Below are 15,330 nucleotides of genomic sequence, written 5' to 3'. Positions count from 1 at the left end.
ACTTTAAAGAAGTCATCTGATTTTACCTATCAAGCTGTGTGATAGCAGTCATCATTTGCTTTATGTGCTAAGGAGAATTTACAATTATAAACAATGCCTACCACAATACAGCCACTAAACCCCTCTGTTCATTCAAAAACATAGTTTCTGGTTCAGGCTGCTGTGTGTATTTGCAGTGCAAGGAGACAACCTTGTAGCACCCTACGTAGCACAGATAATAGTAGCTGTGAAGATTCCACAGAATAGACTTAAATCTTCCAAGAAAAGGGGGCAGTAGATTGCCAACCCCTGGAGAAGTTCATGCCTCCATATCTTAAGTGCTATTGTATCCCTTCTAGACATATGCGTCTAGCTTTATCTAGTGAGTTCATGTGAGCTTACAGGTCTTGCAACGAATATCTTCTGAAAGCGATAGAGAAATACCATCTCTTCAAAGAGGCTATCCTATCTCAGAAGACTGGTGTTTTAATGACAGCAAGAGCCTGAAAAAAAACACCCTTTAAGTTTGTCCTCTGATGCCAAGGATAGGGCAAGTGAGTATGCAATCATTGTTAATGCTGTATTTCTTTGATCTAATTTTGGGGGAGAAGTTAAAGAAATTATGCAGTACTAGTTCATTCCGTGTAAGTGAAATGTTGGAAAAACCTAAAAATAATCTCCTGCAAGAAAACAAAAAGTCAGTGGATATAATTTTATTCCAGTGAATCATATCTCCTTTAAAGCAAAAATGTATAGGTTGAAATATGTTGTTGTTGGACAACAAGCTGAACATGAGTCATCAGTGTGCCGCTGCAGCAACAAAGGCAAATCGGATGCTGGGCTGCACCTGCAGGGACTTACTAAGAGCGATAGAGACGTGATCATCCCATTCTACTAATTGCTTGTCATGCTGCACCTGGAGTGCTGTGTCCAGTTCTGGTTCCCACAATTCAAGAAAGAAGCGGACAGACTGGAGAGGGTCCAAAGGAAGGCCACGAAGATGATTAAAGGGCTGGATACCCTGCCCTGTGAGGAAATACTGAAGGAGTTAGGTCTTTTCTTCCTGGAGAAGAGAAGGCTCTGGGGGATCTCATCATAGTGTCCTAGTTCTTACAGGGTGGCTACAAAGAGTATGGAGGCACTCTCTTCACAAGGAACTACATGGAGAAGATAAGGGGCAACAGGTACAAGTTGCACTGGGACAAGTTTCGTCTCAAAATAAGAAAGAATTTTTTTTTTTACGGTAAGAACAATCATTCACTGGAACAACCTCCCCAGGGACATGGTAGAGTCTCCATCACTGGAGGTTTTCAAGGTGTGATTGGACAGGGTGCTAGATAATCATCAATGCTCCCTTCCCCATGGAAGGTTGGACCAGATGATCTTTTGAGGTCCCTTCCAATCTGGGCTGTTCTGCGATTCCATGTTTCTCTGATATGTGTATAAAGCAAAATTCTAAATACAGCGTATTTGTTTCTGTAATGAGCAAATACAGGAGTTGTTTAGATACACAGTTCAATTTATGGATGCAAATAGTAACTAGAAATGAAACCTAGGAATACGTGACACATTGTTTTCAAAGAAAAATATGAACACTGGACATGGGCAATTAAGCATTCCCTATATTTTCTAGCTGAATATGCAAATTTGACATTCAAATCAGACTTCTAAAAAAACCTCACCCAAGCAAAAACACTAAGAACATAAGCAGTCCAAAGTTTAAGCCTTTTTGCTCTAACTTTAATTACTTCACCACAATTTCAGTTAAGGGCAAGGCACTTTAGTAGGTTATCATTTTGCTCCTCCCATTTCAAAAGCCAGTACAGTTTCCCCTGAAAAAACATGTAGTGGATGGAATTTTTAGATGGAGAATTTACAGCAGAGTAGCATGCAGAGAATTCATTATAGCTAGGAGAAGGAAGGCACTTTAAGAAGGTGACAGTATTGTTTGCATAATAAGTTTGCCTGTTGCAAACTAAGGGTAACTGCTGAACTGGCATAATAAATTACATACATTTTTCAGTAGCTAAAGAGAAGCATGCAGCAGGTTCTGGAAGAAAGAGGGTCAAAAGGCTGATCATATGAAGTACAAAAAAACCCCAGTGTTATGGGATATGCTGTTAAAATGTGCATTTACCAACACAGATATACACTGCTATTTAACACAAATTTACAGGACAAAGGAACCTAATTATACCTGTAATTCAGGGCCACAAAGCTTTTAGGATGGGAGGACTTGATATGCCTCTCCCCTCTCACATGATGCTGTGCAGCTCCTCAGTTAAGACTGAGTCCCAAGTTTGCATTTAGCATTTTCAGTGTGTAGTGTAAGTTCCTGCCCCATTCAAGTGCAGTTTGTTCCATTGTTTGCAATTTCAGTATTCTGCCCTATGGCGAGATTTTGTAATATTATATTCTAAGGCCATAGATTATTAACACCACTGAACAAAAGGCATCGTAGTCCTCTGCAACACTTCAACTCTTCTTCAGGACTATTTTAAGGGCTAAAATGGAACTGTGGTGGCAATTAGGTCTTGGAATTGACCGCAGTGGAAGATATGTTGTTACTCCAAGATAATTGTTTTTCACCTTTAGTTATTGGACATATATACACCAGTAAATAATATCAGAATATGCTTATTAGATTTAAAGTGGGAAAGGACCAGAAGAGGTGCTACTAGTTGAGGAAACCAAGTTATACTGCTCTCTAGATTAAAGAAGTTGGCAGAGAGGGAAAGGAAGCACAGTGAAATAAAGATCAGACTATGTCCACAGCACATCTGGATGCTATGAAATGAAAACTGAACCTAATTGCAAAGGGTCTGAGCCAAAGTCTAGTGAAGTCAATCTCTTCTCTTTTATTGGGAGGGTGGGGTTGGTCAGACTCAAAATTCTCCTTGGCTGATTTAAGCTACCTTTGGTGTGAAATGGCTGCAGAACAAGTTCAGCCTAGGACATCATTAGGGCTAGCAAGAAAACTAAAGAGAAGAGCAGAAAACCATTACCGTATCAGCAAATCTCTTTTTATATATTTACACACACATATATAAACATCCATTGGCTCTTGCTAGCATTTGCAGTAACAAACAGTGCTATGAAGATCTTGCTGCCCATGTACACCCCGGCCCTGTTGATCTATTCCATTCACACACTATGTCTCTTTGTCTTTTGTTTTCTCTGGGATTTTATCAGTTCTACAAAATGGACAGTGCTCTTATTGAGTGTCTTGAATCCAAAAGTCTATTTGATAGTCATTGCAGGCTTGATGTGCAGCAGTCTTTGTTAAGAAACACAGTGATCTTTACATAAACAGGCTGACCTTTGTAACTGGCATTTTGTCAGGATGGGCTGAAGGCGGGAGGGGCAGAGAAGAGAGGGAGAGGAGCTTGTGCTACTTGTTGCTGTAAGAGAAATTGTATTCTGAGGCAAAGAGGCAAGATGGTATGCTTTTCGTTTTTATTACGGCATAATGAATCATACATATGTCTACATATTTAACAGCTACTACACTTGAAATGGACGCTGCATTTTCTTCTTTACTAACCATAACATCCTTCCTTCACTCGTTTTCTTCCCTTCTCTCTAAAGAAAAAGACAAACAAAGCAGGCTAAATCATTGCTAAGATCAGATCAATACTTTAGTATAAAAATGATTAAACATGCTGACAGGAACAAACCAATGTGATGCCAGAGGAATCCTGGGTTTCTGCCATTGCCGAACCTCTCACAACAGATTCTGGAAACATCAAACTGCCAGACTGGCAAATGTACATGAATACTTCACACTGGTGCTTAGAGAGATAATTGAGAGAAGACAAAAGCCTTCTTGATCAAAACGCTCAACAGAAATGACAGTCTCTTTTGAAGACCACATGTAGCACAATGGACAGGTGCTGGTGTAATACTGGTGGTCACTCCATATTGTACAGCATATACATCACATAGTCTATATGGTCACCGTGCTTATTGATCCGGGGAAGCATGGTGTGAACACAGCCAGGCTACCTCACTTGCACGCAGAGATGCCAAAGCTTCTCGTTGATCTGCAGGCTGTTCCCTGACACAGGCTGGCTTTCAGTTTACTAGGACCAAGCTCTTAGTCTAACTATACATAGGGAAATACGTTTTTATTAGCCATAAATGCGCGTGTCTGCTTACAGCACATATGTAGGAGAGGGACCGGGGACGACACGCCACCAAGCTCCATAAATGCTGGCACTGTCTCCCCCTCCCACACACACCTTGAAATTCAGCCCACACTCTGGAGCCACTATGCGAGGCAAAGGGAGATTTTTCCACCGAGCCAGCTCGTGATTTCCATACAGAGAACCTAGACGCGCCGGGGGGGGGGGAGGCGGTGAAGGGAGGATGCCCAGGGCAGGGAGGGGGGCACGGGGGATTAGCAGGAACATTTCCGCCCATCCCCCCACCCCGCAAATGTTTATCGCCGCGACGTCCCCCGCCCCGTGTCGCTCCGAGAAGCCGGTTCCCCAAGCAAGAGCCCCCGCCGCCGCCTTTCCCTGGCGGGGACGGCGAGCGGGCCCCGGCCGGGACGGGGAGGATGGGGCGGCCGCGGCCGGGCGCGCAGGCAGGCTCCGGCAGTGAGAGCCGGCTCCGGGGGAACCTCTATGCGCAAAAAAAAAAAAAAAAAAGGATCTGAAACAAAGGCTGGGCCGAGGGTAGGGGGAGAGGCTGGGAGCAGGGGCCCTCTTACCCGGTCGATACCGCCGCTGTGGCTCGCTGGATTGCGGCTGGAGGAGGAGGAGGAGGAGCGGGTGCCGCGCCACCCAGCAGGCGGCCCGCGGGCTGCCTCCCGCCGCACCGGCCCCCCCAGCCCGTGCTGTGCCCGGCCCCGCGGGCTGCCCTCGGCCGTGCCGTTCCCCTCCCCCAGCCCTCCGGCGGTGTCGCTCCCCCCGGCGAAGCTGCGGAGCTGCCGCCGCCCGCCCCCTGCTCCGCGGTTCCCCGCGCCTCGCCGCGCAGGCGGCTTCCTCCCCCTCTCCCGGCCCCCTCCCTCCCCGAGGAAGACTGCCCAAGTCCTGCAAACGCGGGCGCGGGGCAGCCCCGGGAGCCGGCCGGTGTCGCCTCCCCGGCGGGCGGGAGGAAAGCCCCTCTCGGCCCAGCCCGGGCCGTCTCGGCTGGCTACAGCCTCCCGCTGCTCGGCGCAGTCTGGTCTTCGCTCCACCTGGGCTGGCAAAGCCCCTCTCCTCCCGCCCGCTGGTGAGAGCCCGCAATTTGTTATTCTTTCCTTGAGGATCGCCACCATCACCACCAAAAAAACCTACCCCAACCCCAGCAAATCCTATCCCTCCCCCCAACTCCTCCTGCTATTCGGATTTCCTTCCCTCTCTCCTCCCCTCACTCCCCCCCCCCCCCCCCTTCTTTGGGTCTTGAGCCTCTCTCTCCCCTACACACACACACACACAGAGGCACGCACGGTGTGAATGGTTTGTTGTACTTGCTGCTGTGCCACACAGGACTGCTGATGGTTCCCAAAGTCCCACCACCGTGCAAAGCCCTCCTCTAGCTTGAAGCCGAAGATCATGGACTATATGCTTGGAGTCGGGATGCGTTTTGCTCACAGCCGCTTCGCTTCCTGCAATTTCACCCGGTGAGTAGGTTTTATTTCACGTTCAGATTGCTTGTTTTCAACAAAAAGGGCACTTAAAAAAAAAAAAAGGAGAAAAAAAAAAAAAAGCAGTTGCCTCGCCGTGCTTCTGAACCTTTCAGTAGCCTGGCTGGCTCCACTTTCCTAACTCGAAGAAATTACGAAGCACCAACCCTGCTTGCCCACATCCACGCCTTACGTTAGTCACTGCTCTCGGCACTAAGTTGCAGTCGGCACCGCAGCCTCACTCGCATAGTCTTTACCATTCCACCGCTTATTCATCACATGTTATTAATGTTCAGGCACTGCAATATCAGGCACTGTACCTGCTACATTCTCTAGTTTAACCCTTAACATTCTCTAGTTTAACCCTTACGGATACAGCTGCTGGCACGGATGCTGGAAGGGCTCAGTATTTATCCCCGTGTGGGAGGACGGACAGAAATCGCGGGTGTCTGAGGGAGCCGGGAGCGTGTCTAAAGGAGTGTCTGAAGTCTGCGGGGGGAGAGAAGGTGGAAAAGTTCATATCTCTTTCCGATCCCCTGAAGAAGCTTGGATTGCACTGGGGGTGGGGAAGCATTCTCCAGAAGGGATAGGAAAGGCTTTCCAGACCTAATGAAATCTGTCCTGTCGCTTGGGCTGGAAGGTGACAGCGCGCCGGGGTGCGCGGGGGGGCGAGGGGCTGCGGCCGGCGCGGGGGGAGCAGCCTGCGGCTGCAGCCGGCTCCTGCCCTGCCGCTGCCTGCTCCCGCTGCACGCCCTTCCCGCATTCCTCAATCCTATCGCACCTCCCGGTTTTATTTATTCCTGTTTTCGGGAGTTCCTGTATTTTCTGCTGGCCTGAGGAGCGCAGGATGGGAGCGAGGCGTCATCTTCACGAGACGTATGCTCACATAAATACCTACCTGCCGCGTTTTGAAGCGTAGAACGTCTTCTGAATCAAGTAGGGGCTTCTTTACTTTGAAAGAAAAATAGAGAAGAGGACCAAGGGAAATAAACACTTTTTGTTAAAAAAAGGACAAATGCCTTCAGAGTGCTATTTGTGGCTAATGCTTCCAGTATTTCTGTGTCTCTAATTAGTGGCAGAGATCCACCCACGTTCAATATAGCAGAAGATAGGGAGGGAACATGTTACTTCTCACGGGGAGGTATTGACTGGGCTCCATTTAACTCTGTCGTTCGGTGTGCAGGATAAGTGTGTGTATGTATGTGTGTGCAGTCATGTCTCTAAAGCGGTACAAGGAAGGTGCTAAGGCTTGCAAGCAGGTAGAGATGCCAGTGAGGAATACAAGAGATCTGAATTTATTGCCTGGTGGCAAGCAGAGGACGGAAAAGATCAATGCCCCCTTCAATACCGTGCTCCCGAGAGTCGTCCCCCTGCCTCCAAATTGCTGGCTGATGTCGGGAAAGGGGGAGTGAAAAAGCCCTTCAAGCGTGGGATCCAAAATTCATCCTTCCTCCAGCTCCTCTCTTCTCCCAGCAGTTCGAAACCCCCATGTCTACTTCTGCCCTTACAGCTAAGCGTCCTTCTACCGAAGTCTCCCCTCCAGGAGGTTTTCCCATTCCCGTCACTGCCGACCTGCCTTCCCTGCCCCCGCTCGCCCCCTCGCCGCACACACCTACTCCTGCCCCGGCCCCCTTCGCACGGGACTGGGGTAATTAACCAAATACCAGCCATTTCTCCCGAATTACCCACCTCTGACGCTGCTGCTGGGATACTCCCGCACCAGGCTGCTCAGGAAAGTTTCCGTGCAGTCATCCCCCCTTCCCTTCCTAGGTATAGAGGATTACTTAGGTAAGTGCTTTTCAAAAGCTCTACCTGATTTTTAATCTTTTTTTTTTTTTTTCCCCTAAACCTTGTGGAGAAAAGAACCCAGGAAGTCCTGAGGGATTAATTCGCTGTGGAAATAGCTCACCCGGTGAGCATCACCTCACCGTGCTAGTTAAATGCTCTTGCTCTGCAAGAAGAGATTTATGTGCCCGTCAGCAGAATATTTCCCGGGTTTAAAAGCACTCTGTATTCCCTCTGTGCTGGCGAAAGTGGGTGATGGTAGGACACAGGATGAGGGCAGTGGAGTTGTTTGGATCACAGTCACTGCCATGGATGGCAATAAAACGGTGCCTGGGCAGTAAAACTGACACAGGTTGGACCGAGTGGCGTTTCTGTACTCAGCAGAAGGCAAGGGGGACACCCCCCCCCCAAACCCTTTGCATACAAACATCAGATAAATCAATGCAATTCATGTAGGCTTAATGGGCGATTGCAACAATCAAGCATGAGATATGCTTAATAGAGAAGATTCCCATTAGCCTTGATGGTTCATTTCCAGCGCTCAGCACTCCCAGACCAGAGGATACCCTCCACTCACATTGCGCTGAATGACTCAGAAAAAAATAGGAATGCCAGGCAGGAGCCCTGGCGGTTTTTTTGTTTGCTTCGCTTCGGTTGGTTCTTTTGCTTTTTGTCCAAAAGACTGGTAGTGTGGAAATACCTCCCAAGCGCCGCGGCCCATTCCCGAGGGAATGGTCCCAAACAGCCGTCTTCCCTTCAGTTAGGCGTTCAGCCTCCCTGCGTGTCTGTGTCTGGCTTCACTGTCAAGGACTACCTCCACCTTCTCCGTTCCCTTTGCCTCCCCTGGAGCTGTGTGGCTCTGGGACTCCCTTTTGGCCGGGAGTTAATTTCCTAATTTCAACCACTGGCAGTGGCAGGCGGACACCCAGGGAGGGGGCTCTGGCAGAGGAAACACCTTGAAAGCTACCTGTCAACGTCCAGCCCGCCTGCTCACTCGCCCGGACTTAGCCAGACACCCTTCCTTCGAGTTGTGCGTGTCCCTGGGGCGAGGTACCACGGCGAAGGTGGGGGTGGGGGGGCGGGCCGCGGGGGCCGCGCCGCCGCCGCGCAGCAGCAGCAGCAGCAGCAGCAGCAGCAGCAGCAGCAGCAGCAGCAGCAGCAGCAGCAGCAGCAGCAGCAGCAGCAGCAGCAGCAGGAGGGGCTCCGGGCGGAGCGAGCTCCTGCAGCCGGGTCCCGGCCGCTGGCTGCCGGGACCCGCAGCCGCGGACCAGCCGCAGGAGGAGAGGGTAGGTCGCTGCTCCCCGCCCTCCCCTTCGGCCGCCTGCCACTTTGTAGGGGAAGGAGATACGAAACCTCCGGGGGAGCGGGTGCCTGTTCCGCTCCAGCCCAGCAGCCGCCCGTCTGTGCGGGCTCGGCAAGGCTGCCCGCAGCCGGGAGGGAGAGAGTTGGCCGTAAAGAGTTAATCAGGGGTGGCAGGGTGCTCCAGGCATGAGTCCTGTGTGCGCCTCATAGATGCACTAGCCAATCCTAGGCGACAGAAGCATGAACTATATGTAGCATGGTGTGAAAAGCGAGGTAAGGAAAATAGGGTGTAAACTGTCACTGTGTATTGGAAGGCAGGAGACCTGCTTTTTGGGGCTACGATTTCTGTGCTACTTAGACACCATCATGCATTTAAAAAGGTAAGGGCTTTGTTGCCAGCGATCTCTATTGTTGTTCACTTCGGAATTCAAGTGCATTTTCTGGGTACCTTTCATTAAGTGTTAGACTGTGTAGCACAGAGAGTGGGAAGAAAGTGGAATATGGTATGATTTACTGTTTGGGAATTTTTTTTAAAGACTACATCAGTTTCAAGTTGTAATGATTTCTTTTAGAGATTAAGCAAGTGCATGCATGTGAAGTAAATTCACGACTGGCAGAAAAATGTAATGTATGCGATAAGTGAAGGATGTTCTATTGTAGCATCAAAATCAGTCATGGATCCGTATCAAGTGAAGGCCAATGGGAGATAGATGTTATTTTGAAAAAAATGTACAGAGTAATTCAGACATGTATCTAACAAGCAAGTTTGACAGAAGAAACAAAAAAAAATTATTTCCTAGAAAAGCCCACATCTAACTTTATTTAAATATGGCATCGCAAAAGGATGCTACAAAAAGAAGTGAAATCAAAACCTTATGGAGTCTGTATTTTCAAAGATGAGTGACTCTGACACATTAAGTATACAGAGATAAAGCTAGAGTGGCCCTACTTACATTTACAAGATATAAGAAATAACTTTTGAAGGAGCAATCCGTTTAGGTATCAGACTTTACAGACTGCTGTCAATGCTCAACTCCAACAGTACATGGAGTTAAGCATTTTAAATAGGTGCTCTGTCAGCTTTACCATAGGACCTAGCTTTGAGAATAGAAACATTTAACTTCTATCTCTTCCTCTCTGTATCTAAGCGTAGCAACAGAACCATAGTCTTAGATGCTGTTGCAGTGCTGTCTAATTGTCAGAGTTCCATGAAGAAACCACCTACAAATTCTTGCCTTCAACCATTTTTCTTCTAAATCATGTACATAAGTTAAGCAGAGGAGAAAAAAAAAATCTGTTATATTTTCAGTAAGCTGATCCACCTTCAGTGAGAGCTAACCTCCCCAACAGATGCTGAGTTCACCAGAGTTGCTGTGTTTGGGGTGCTTGTTCATGAAATGCTGAAACTGTGAGTGAAAACGTTAACTAGGAAACATGAAAACAAGCAGCTGAATGTTTTACAGATCTCGCTGCAGAAGGCAGCATTTGTACAACAAGCCAACCAAACAACTTGAAGATCTTCAAGTGATGTAACCACCCATCTCATCCTTTCCCGTTTTTTCTACTACTGTCTGAATGCTATTGTGAAAAATTAATTCCAGGCGTCTACTCACTGTTTACACCAATGTGTGTCTGGAAAGTTATTTCTTTAGTCACATAGATTGCAGTGACTTTTCACTCCTCTCAATCCCAGGTAGAGACAATGATTTATGGGACTAAAATATTTTTACTTCAATTGGATTAATTTGAAATTGAGTAATCATATCTGACTATGATCAGTCTAAGAAATTTCTTGCTTGAGATGCAACACCTATTGAAAACAAAAGAAAGCTCTTTTTACCAGCAAGCTTGCTTCTTCAGGTTTTTAAATCTAAATGGAAAATTGGAAGATCAATCAATTTACCTAAGTTTTTGCTTAGAAGAAAAAGGGAGTGGTGGGAAGTATTAGACGATAATTTCTGGAAACATAGTGTTTTCTAGATGTCATGTATGCCTAGTGCAGCCCTTTCTTATTCCTCCCAAAGCTTCATCTCTCCTCAAAATCAGAAGTAGGCATTGATTTTTTTTTCCTCTGCTGAAACACTAGTAATCTCATATGGGAGCAAAATCACCAGAAATAAATTTTGACAAACAGAGCCAAAATACTCTTTCAGAAAGGTTGTATTAGAGAAAACTGTCCTGTTAGACTGCTGCAGGTAGTAACTTACAGCTAGTCATTTTATGGGGAAGTTATCTTACTCTTCTTCTTGATCTCATCCTATACCCTCATAAGAGAGGGCATTTTTTAAAAATAAAATTGCAACCACATTCTCTTCGTAGCATTGTTTTCCTGTTGTTCAATATGTCTGCTGTTCAGTGAGGGCCTGATCTTGCACAATTAAAGGAGATCAGAGCATAGCTATTAACTTCACTGAAAGCAAGATCAATTTCCAAGATAATAATTTTGAACCAAAATGAACTTCAGATTTAGAAAAAAGAAAAGCGAGCATCATGAAGTTACATGCTGCATACTGACCAGTGTAAGACTTTGCATATCTTGAGTCAAATAGCATTAAAATAAACACCCCTGATCTTATGTTGTTTTAGGTTTCAGTACTCTATCATCATGGCTAAATCAACATTTTTCTATATGAAGTTGAGGAACATTAAGAGAGCTCCATTTTCTGAAGCGCCCCGCTGAGCTGCAGGCATTTGGTACCTTGCAACTCAAGTCATCATACTGCTGAAAGCTGTAATGTGAATAATTTGGTTTCCTAGCTCTGAAATTAATCATTTATATGTACCACAGTAAGTGTGCATACATAAACATAGTTTGTATATGCATACATAGATATAAATATGTATGATATACACTACACATTCACCCACTCATCCCTCCACACACATGGTATGTATAATTACTCTTTTGCCCTGGCTCGTATCATGTGACCAATTATTTAGCACCGTCTTTTTCCCGTCTCCCATTGAAAGTCTCTACTTGCTCTATGTGCCACAAAATAACACGCTGACAAGAGGAAAGAAGGACACTCTGCCATGGCAAAGCTTTTCATGTTTAACTAATGAGCCTCTCACAAAAGCCACAGATTTTGTTCCACCTTCAAGAGAAGACTGACCAGGCAATATATACTGTTAGCTAAATTAAGACTATTAAACTGTAGTGGTTTCTCTTATAATGAGGTGAGATCCTAAGGCTCGTCAGTCAGGTACCTTTACTGTAGCAGTCACATTAATGCTGATTAGAAAATTCTGCTAATTTGCAGTAACACCTTCACTGCCACATCTACCAGCACTTGATTAATGAGAAAAGTGGTTTCTAAGGTATTTATTGTAGACTGCCAGGTAAAGGACTTAAATCTGGGGAATCAGAGCACTACTCTGTACCTTTAATCCCATATTATTCATGACTACTGAGAACTCTGTAGAGCTAATTTAGCTCTTTCAGTACTTATAAATCTATTAGAAATAACAAAAACACCTGGTTAACTGAACATGGATGACCACTTAGAAATCAAATGGGATTATTAAAATCCATTATAAATAAATTTCTTCTTAACCTTTTTCATTTTTCCTTTCTCTACTTGAAATGTCTATTTCTAAGGAGGCTTAACATCACTGGTGAAAAGTACCGCTGCCTGCTGAAAAATGATATTGTGGATTGAGGTGGCAGCCCAAGAGTATATTTTTAATTAGCTATTTTTCACCTAAAACATTATCGATCCCTGTTCATTAGCGGTTTGGAGGACAGACAAAACAAATATTTATTACAACAAATTTTATCTTGAATAATTTTATTTGTTTGTTTTGTACTTAACGTGCAGCCCTAAAGGTTAGAATTACTGCATTTTGAACATGAAGTTTTACATACATGTAGTTTATAGATATATGTGTACTTTAGCATCTTGACAGTGATCATATCAGCACTTGTATTTACTTATAGGGAAGATTTAAAAACAGTGCAAGCGGAATGTCAGCATTCAACCTTTCGTTCTTCCATCCTGAACTGCTGGCTGATCTACAGGGCAGAGCTGATACCTACCTCTTCTCCTTGAGAATGTGTAGATGCTCAGCCTTTCTTGGATTAATCACCTTATTCCTTAGTTTTGTACCAACATTTCTAATGAAGATGCTTGTTTATGTAAAGCAGCAATGTTTATGCAAGTGGAGACTCATCCTGCTGCCTGCCTCTGGAGACTATGAATTTATTTCACATAGAGCCATTAGTCGCTGATAGCCATTAGTTGGTGATGTTCTCTTTTTTAATCACTGCTCCTGTGGGATATGAATCTGACTCATGGACTTAAAAAGTAAAAGCTTTAGTAACTTACTAAGTACCCTTTAAGCTATCTGTTAGCATAAGTTTATTAGATTGATTCACATTAGTTGCAGAGTTGGTAGTGGCTTTTTTTGAAAGGTACTCTTATTTATAAGACAGCTTAATTTCTTCACACTGGTTTGTCTTGGCTAGGCAAAGTCTAGAACATTTTCTTTTTCTCAGTCTTTCTGGAGGAAAAAAGAAGAGGGTATAATAAAACCTATGTTCGTCATACTTAGACCGCAGTGATCTGTAATCTTTAATAAACGGACTATGTGTCTTATTCTGCACTGAAAATATACTAGCTGAAAGTTTAAAGCTTTTCAGCATTAGCTTAGCACCTTTCTACTAAATCAGAATGTGGTTTTAGTCTATCACATAGCTAAATTAAAACAGTAGGGAGATTGTAATTTGTGATTAGACTTTAAAGCCCAGACTGTCTCTCCTTGTAGTTTGATGTTCACAAGAAAGTCATCTTTTAGAAGACAGATTATTTCTCTCTAATTTTGTAATTTCTTCTAAACTTGTCAAAAATCAAGACTTATAAGGAAGCTTAGGTGTTATACAAGATAGCAGGCTGCCCAGTATACATGACATAATTATTACTCGTACAATCAAGCTTTGTGTATTATCCATCCCGAGATGCAATTAGGTCCAGACTGGCTTGCTGAAGCTTGAATCTCTGCTCAGTCAGCCATAAAGTCCTTACTCTCACTATAAAAAATTAATAGCTATAACATGAACATTTAAGAGGATCTGGCTACTGCCCATATACTAGCTATAGGCTTAGAATGTTGCAGCAAAGGGACTTATGAAAAGTCATGCAACAGTTCACAGTAGGATCAGATGAACAACCATGGTCTCTTGAATCCTCTATGAGTCCTGTCTAGGGAGCTTGCACAACAGGTAACAAGTTGTTTCTGACAGGAGGACAGCAGTGGTATAAGTTTATTTTTTTTCTGCTAGCAGAAATAGGTTGAAGCTTAGGAAAGGAGTTTTAACCATCCATTTACACCAGCTGAAAGCTGGCTATACCATCTGTGAAATCAGCTGTAAAATATGCTATGAGCTCTGGAGCACTTTTGTCTGAAAGACAAAATAGAAGAGCAAAACAAAAACATTACCATTCTATTAATATCAATATTTAGAAATAAAATCATCCATTCTTACTGCAATGTATCTAGAAAAGTGCACTGAAAGAAAAATGTCATGCCATTAGATCTTTATGGAGACTATTTCTAACTACTGGTCTAAACTGTAACCACTTATTTTCACATGGAAAATATAATCAAGAAGAGTGTAAATCCTGGATCAGATATCACTTAGCTAAAATTACAGGGCTATATCCCATGCCTGCACCAGAGCTCCTAAACTGAGAAAATCATTCTTAGAAATAAAAAAACCCATTATTTTTTTGATAACATTTCAAAACATGAACAGGATCATGGATTAGGTTAGGTAATACCTGAGGAGCTGTAAGTACATGAAACTAGGCTGTAAACTGGATTTTGTAAATATGTCCCCATTACAGTCAATAGAGTTCGTTGCTTCTTTGGCCACCTTCTTAAGACCAGAGAACAGCTACACACCATTATTTTTTCTTTTCATTATTGTACAAACAATATTAGCACTTCAGCAGCTTCAAAGAAACTTCTATTTTTGTCTGAGACTGACAATTCCTTTCCTCTCCATCCTTTTCTGAATGTTTGTTGCAGAATCTCCAGAAACAGAAATTTTAAGTAGCAACAAAAATAGTCAGCCACTCTGTTAGAATGAACATCTTCCTTTTTGTTTTATGACATTTTTGTCATTCAATGATTTGAAAGTGCTTGATAGACATTAATTGTTTCAGCTTCACAATACCCTTCTTTTCTGATCTTATGAACAGAATCTACAATTAAAGAAGGTTAAGGGGCTTGTCAATGGTTATACACTAAAATCAGAGCTATACTTCAAGGTAACTGCTCCAAGTACTCTCCTTCCTCTATAAACTGAATCTTCTTTGGCTCAACAATCTGTTGGTGAGCAAAGTTTCCTCCCACCCCATCTCATTTTAGCCTGATATGAGTCCTTCTACGTGAAAGAATAATCGGTTATATTTGGATTGGTTCTCAGCCTGGAAAAACTAGAACTAAAGCCTTAGTGTATGACCTGTAAATAGCTGTTTCCTCCCATTCTAGATGACAGCAACTGAAATAGCCCTGGGTTTTAAAACTAGTAGAAGGATGAAACTAAACAGGTTAGAGGTGTTTGTTACTCTGATGTGGTTTACTGGATATAGCTAACTTACATGTGTCTTAGTATGCATGCTCTTTTCATACCCAACTGATACTTAGCTGAT

The 15,330-nt window shown here is 44.1% G+C and overlaps 2 protein-coding genes across 3 annotated transcripts in view; one reads left to right on the top strand and one right to left on the bottom strand.

Moving 5' to 3' along the window:
- Nucleotides 1-3,418: 3,418 nt before the first annotated feature.
- Nucleotides 3,419-7,146, bottom strand: LOC128147625 (translation initiation factor IF-2-like). The gene is made up of 4 exons (XM_052800365.1): nt 7,099-7,146; nt 4,694-5,118; nt 3,657-4,603; nt 3,419-3,561 (listed from the first exon to the last, which is right to left on the bottom strand). Exons 1-3 carry the CDS (start codon nt 7,144-7,146, stop codon nt 4,081-4,083), a joined length of 996 nt encoding a protein of 331 aa, XP_052656325.1. The 3' UTR covers nt 3,419-3,561; nt 3,657-4,080.
- BRINP3 (BMP/retinoic acid inducible neural specific 3) overlaps nt 5,378-15,330 on the top strand; it is a 233,209-nt gene continuing 223,256 nt past the window's right edge. The window contains exon 1 of one of the 2 annotated variants that reach the window (XM_052801461.1): nt 5,378-5,587. The gene's annotated coding sequence lies outside the window, so the exon portion shown is untranslated. Of the gene's footprint in view, nt 5,588-8,814; nt 9,058-15,330 lie in introns of those variants that run through there. The other variant, XM_052801462.1, reaches the window with a different exon arrangement.

Source organism: Harpia harpyja, chromosome 11 (assembly GCF_026419915.1).
Source record: "Harpia harpyja isolate bHarHar1 chromosome 11, bHarHar1 primary haplotype, whole genome shotgun sequence".
NCBI lineage: Eukaryota > Metazoa > Chordata > Aves > Accipitriformes > Accipitridae > Harpia > Harpia harpyja.
This window is presented reverse-complemented; position numbering and strand designations above follow the sequence as displayed.